General features: G+C 24.0%; 1 protein-coding gene across 1 annotated transcript; it reads left to right on the top strand.

Moving 5' to 3' along the window:
• Positions 1 to 512: 512 nt before the first annotated feature.
• Positions 513 to 4,573, top strand: OCT59_027409 (uncharacterized protein; the record flags this gene model as incomplete). Its single annotated transcript, XM_066136945.1, has 6 exons — positions 513 to 533; positions 612 to 3,663; positions 3,744 to 3,822; positions 3,961 to 4,039; positions 4,126 to 4,293; positions 4,376 to 4,573. 6 exons carry the CDS (start codon positions 513 to 515, stop codon positions 4,571 to 4,573), a joined length of 3,597 nt encoding a protein of 1,198 aa, XP_065993378.1.
• Positions 4,574 to 6,096: the final 1,523 nt, after the last annotated feature.

Here is a 6,096-nt window from a genome sequence, read left to right as displayed (position 1 = left end):
AGTTAGTTTCCGGTTATAAAAAAAATTTACTTTTTTTTTGCTTCCTTGTAACTGGCGCCATTCTAATACTATTAAGTAATAGTTCTATACCTTTTTTCAGTAATAACAATAGGCTTTGGTGATAAGAATATTTTTTTTTTGTAACAATAGATTTGATAATGGAAATTTTTTTTAAATTATGATATAATCTTCTGTAATAATACATTCGCATGATGGTATTCTTGGTGATGAGAAATTTATTTTTTTTTTTGTAACAATTAATTATTCAGAATTGATTTTGTGATGGACTTACAAATTTTATTCCATCAACGCTTTGATACTACGCCACAATATTAGTAATGATATCATTGAATAATGATGTACAACTGTTTGGTTGCACAAATCATACTAGATAAGGACAATGTAAATTTACGCCAACTTGCAGTTGTACAAACTTATATTTAAACGAAAATATTATTCCCAAAAATCTTACGCCGTTAGAGGTTTAATTCTTTTGCAAACAAAAAAAAAATATGGAAGGAAGTTCAAGTCAGGTGAATTATAATTTTAAGTAATATTAAATATTTTAATTAATTAAAAATAGGGTTTATAATAATTTTATAAATATGTAGAGCGGAAGTTCTTCTAGTAATACTATTCCAGAAATTCACGACTCTGTTTTTTCATATAAAACGGCTTCGCATGAAAACTTCTTCAACAATAGTATTCTTTTAAAATTAGAAGAGGATGGATTTACAACTCCCGATGAAAAGGCAAAAGAACTTATTAAAGAATTGACCGACATAAAATATTTATCTGCATTAAAATTACTTTTTGAAAATTTACAAAATGAATTTTCATCTCGAATTCTTCGAGACACTTTAGTTGCCTTGGCGGATCCGACCCCATTCGATTTTTATGAAAAACAAAGTGTGGCTATATTGGAGTTACATTTGAGAACTTGGGTAACAGTCTTAGAACGGATATGCTTTTCACTAATAATACTTAGTAAAGAACTTCGAGATAAAGTTTATAATTCTTTATCAAAATTTGCAGAAATTCATCGTAAAACGACTCAAGTTTTTGAAATAGGACTTGATAAGAATTTTAGATCAAATTTTAACCAATTTAACCAACAAAACAACAATCAAGATGACCAAATCATCACCAAAAAGCGTAATTATAACATTGACTTCTTATTAATCCACTTACGAGACACATTACATAGTTTGCGTGATGATGAAACTTGGTTTCAAGAAATTATACGAAGAACTAAAGAATTGCTTAAAGTTGCATTGAATATTACCCCAGGAGTTTTATCAGCAGCAGGAGTCGCTCTTCCAAATGATAATTGTTCAATCTTGTCAATGCTTACACAAATACGTGAAAGCTTAAGTTTTAAATATCCTGTAGCACCTTATTATGTAGATTGGAGAACTATGTTGATTATTCAACATAATCTTTTTACCTGGTCTGAAGGTACTGAAATGATAATTAGTAAAAAATTCTGTGAATTGGTATTAATGGAACATCTTTGGAGCTTTTTGGAAAGAGAATGGATTGATGTAACAAATAAATCTATTTTAGATTCTCAAACAAAATTTGATGAAGTATCAAACAAAGTTGCTAAAGCTTTAAAAAACACAGGAAGTTTCTTAAATGATCTCGCTGGAAATGAACCTATTGCCTTACCACATACCTTATGGTTTGGAATATTGGATCTTGCACAAAACCTTATTCAAAAGTCTACTCAAACTTCTACATATGGTCTTTGTTATTATTTAGCAATTGAATCACTTAATAAAGCTCCAAGTAGTTTCATTCAATTTAAAGCAGTTGAAATTTTATTACATTTACATAACATTGATAGTAAAATGTTTTCAATGATTGAGGATGATTTTGATCAATATATAAAAAAATTAAATGAAAATAAATCATCAGATTTTTCAGAAAAATTTCAAAATTTATTATTATTTATTAAAGAAAAATATCTTGAAGACTTAAAAATTTCAAGTGAAAATATTGGAAAAGAAAAGAAAGGAAAAGGAAAAGGAAAAAGTTTAAATAAAAATTCATATTTAAAGAGAGAACAGACATCAAATTCTAAAGTTATAGATATTATAGCAGATGAAATGACTTGTCCAATTAGTAGTGAACCAGAGGATCAATTATGTATTTTAAAATGTCAACATATATTATCATTAAATAATTTAAAATTATTAAAACAAAAAATTTGTCCTAAATGTCGAGAAAAAATTGAAGAAAATGATATCAGATATTTACCACAAATTTCTATTTATAAAAATTTATATACTAAATTTTCTGAATCTGGACATATTATACCTCCGATTAAATCAGAAAATTCTGATCAAATATATGATAGTGATGATTCAGATAATTCAGAAGCTGATCTTATATTAGCTAAAAAGAAGAAATCTATAAATTCAATTATTAAATTAAATTCAAATATATCATTATCATCAATACTTTCAAGAAATTCAAAAAAACAACATCCAACATATCAAAATATTATAAAAGAAATAAATGAAAAACATTATGAAAAAGCTGAATCATTATGTAAAGAATTTTTAAATTTTTTTCCTAAAAGTTATTCTTTAAGATGTATTTTAGGTTATATTTATAGATGTCTTAAAAATTATGAACAAGCACACTTCTATTTGAAAGAAGCAATTAATTTAAAACCAAAAGAACCAATTGCTTATTTAATTTGTGGAGAAATATTTTTTTGGCAAAGTAACTATAGTGAAGCAATAAATAATTTAGAAAAATCAAAAAATTATAAGGCTAAAATAAATAAGTTATATATAATACTTGGAAATAGTTACTTATTTAATAAAGATTATTATGATGCATATGATAATTATAACATTGTATTAGAAAATAGTCCAGATAATTATTTATGTCTTAAGAATAGTGCATGTAACTATGCAAAGATTAATCTTTATAATCGTGCTTTAGAAAAGTTAGACAAACTGCTGAATACCAACAAGGATGATTCTTTAATTTTATGTTATTATGGAGAAATTTTATATAATATAAGACAATATAGTAAAGCTATATCATATTTTACAAAAGCAAATATTATTGATCCAGAAAATACTCATAATTTAAATAAGAGAGCTATTGCATATTATACTCTTCAAGATTATAATAAAGTTTCATTAGATCTTGATAAAGTTATACAATTAGATCCATTAAATAGTTTAGCATATTATCTCAGGTGTCTAATTTATTATGCAAAAAGAGATATTGATAATGCTATAATGGTATTTAAAAAGTGTAAAGAATTATTAGATTTTAATGATACATTAGCAAAAACTCAACTATTTCATCTGGAATATTTACTGAATAAAAATAATTCTACAGAATTAAATAATATATTGATAAGAATTAATCAAATTTCTAATATTAAAGATAGCGAATTACTAATTTTAGTTAGATGCAAAGTATATGTAGAATTAAAAATGTATCATGAAGCAATGTTAGACTTGAACTTGTTATATGATAAAAATCTTTATTATTCTAGGATTATTTTATATATTTCATATACTTATTTATTACGAGAAATCACAGATTTTTGGTTATATTTAAATGTTAATAATAACAATAATGATCTTTCCAAACTTGGAATTGTTAATGAATTTAGTAAATACATGTATGAAAGTAAGAGAATGTTTAATTTGTTAACTTCTTATAATATTTAATAATTAATCTTTTTGATTATTTATAATAAATTATTTTAGAAATACGAGTTTATTTTATATCAAATATGGTAAATTTAAATAGCAAACTTCATCAACTTCAAGAAAATGATATAAATAGGTAAGTGGATATTTATTAAATTTTCAAAAATTGTGGTAGATGTTTTAACTTTCAATTTCTTAGTTTATCAGAAAAGATAATAAGTTCAAAAAATGAAGAGCTTTATTTGAATTTGCCCATGCTATATTTTAATTATAGTTATAGAGTTATTTGGAAAATAAGTGTTAAAGAAGTACTAAATAAAGATAGCTTTATAAAATTTATAATTAAAAGCACTGTAAGTTTTATTAATTGCTAAAATCTCTTTTTTCACTATTAAAATTTAAAAATGTTATTTTTAATTAATATATGGATTTATTATAGAATTCTGAACAGTATAAGGATTTCGAACTAAAACATTATGAACATGTGTTAAAATATGAAGATATGTTAAAACTTGAGGGATTAGGTTGGATTGAATATCAGCTTTCAGAAAATGTATATTACAAATATGTACAACTTTCAATTAAAATAAATGGTTCTATTAATATGGTATATTTCTATTTTACTTGTAAACTTTCTATTTAAAAAGAAAATTGGTTTTAGTAACTCATTATTATTTATTTATTTATAGCAAATAGATTATGTTCGAAATGGGTATAAACTGTATAATGATGAAAAGATAACTTATTTTCCTAATATAGTAGGTGATATATTACCAAATTTTCATGAATGGTGTCCAAATGTTCCAGAAACTTTTAAAGATAAATATTTTTCAAGAAAAGAAATGGAAAATTTGCTTGAGCTGAAAGATATAATTAATTACCTATGACTGTTTTTTTTTAATTTTTTAAATTAATACTGTTTTATTTTTTTCATTTTCTTTCATTTGTTATATTTTAAAATTTGTAAATTCATTTTATTTATTATAAATAAACTTCAATTTAAACTGATAATTTAAAACTTTAGACAGCACTGATCTTGACCAAACTTAAAAGGTAAAAGATCGAAAAAAAAATAGAAAGTAAATAATTAATTAGGAAAAAAATATTATTAAAATAAAAATCGGAGATACTTACAATAGTACTACAGCATCTATTTGATCACTGATCCAAATCTAAAGGGTGAAAGAATGAAAAAATATTAGCAATAAAAAATTATTATTGAAAATGAGGATTGAAAAAAAAGGCTTATCATAACGCCACTATTAATCCGATCACTGATTTAGATTCAAGTCTAAAAAAAAAGAATGTACTCATATAACAATAACAGAAAAATACAGTATATAAAATTAAATTAAAAAAATTATACAAAAAAAATAGTATAGATTATAAAGGAAAAAAAAATTAAAAAAATTTGGTTTTAAAAAAACCAAATTAAAAGAAAAATTTTTAGTTTTGTAAAACCAAACTGAAAAATAAATTAAAAAAAAAACCAGTTTAAAAAAAATCTGAAATAAAAATTGAAAAAATATTTCAGTTTTAAAAAAAAAACTGAAAAAATAAATTCGAAAATAAAATTCAGAAAGACAAACTGAAAAGAAGGAATATTCATAATTTAAGTAAAAGAACTATTGTGTATTATATTTTTCAAGAATATGACAATGTTTTGTTGATCTTAATAAAGTTATACAATTGGAACCATTAAATAATTTAGCACATTATCTCAAGTGTCTATCATGTTATCAGTTATACAATTAAAAGATATTATTATCTGATGATATATCAGTAAAATCTCTAAAGATAGTAGCAAATTACTATTTTTATTAAATATAAAATATATATAGAATTGCTAGTAATGTACTATGAAGCAAAGCAATTGTTATACACATATATATCATAATAGGATTTATATTACTTCATATATTTCATGTATTTATTTATTAAAAGAATGTGTAGATTTCTGAATGTTAATAATAGTACAGATGGTGACCAAAATTATCCGGACACTTGTAATTATCTCGTCATCCAGTGATTCAAATTTGATGAATAAAGACTCATTGGATTCGTTTCATCAAGAGGAATCGAATGGTGGTCAGCACGCACTTCTAGCCCCAATAGATCACAGGGTAATTGCCAAAACGTCTAAAACCTGTTTTTAAATATATCTCCGCATCCATCGATCCTGGAGACATTAACTAGCTATTATTAGATTCGCCTCAATGAGACAAATCCAATGAGTCTTTAATCGTCAGATTTGAATCACTAGATGACGAGATAATATCACAAATGTATTCCAGTCGCAATTTTTAATTTAAGAAAATTTGGACGCTTTAGCAATTATCACGTGATCTATCGATGCTAGAGACATGAACTAACCACCATTTGACTCGTTTTGATGAGACGTATCCAATGA

Source organism: Rhizophagus irregularis, chromosome 7 (genome assembly GCF_026210795.1).
Source record: "Rhizophagus irregularis chromosome 7, complete sequence".
Classification (NCBI taxonomy): domain Eukaryota; kingdom Fungi; phylum Glomeromycota; class Glomeromycetes; order Glomerales; family Glomeraceae; genus Rhizophagus; species Rhizophagus irregularis.
The sequence above is the reverse complement of the archived record's forward strand: the minus strand, read 5'-3'. Positions and strand labels throughout refer to the sequence as shown.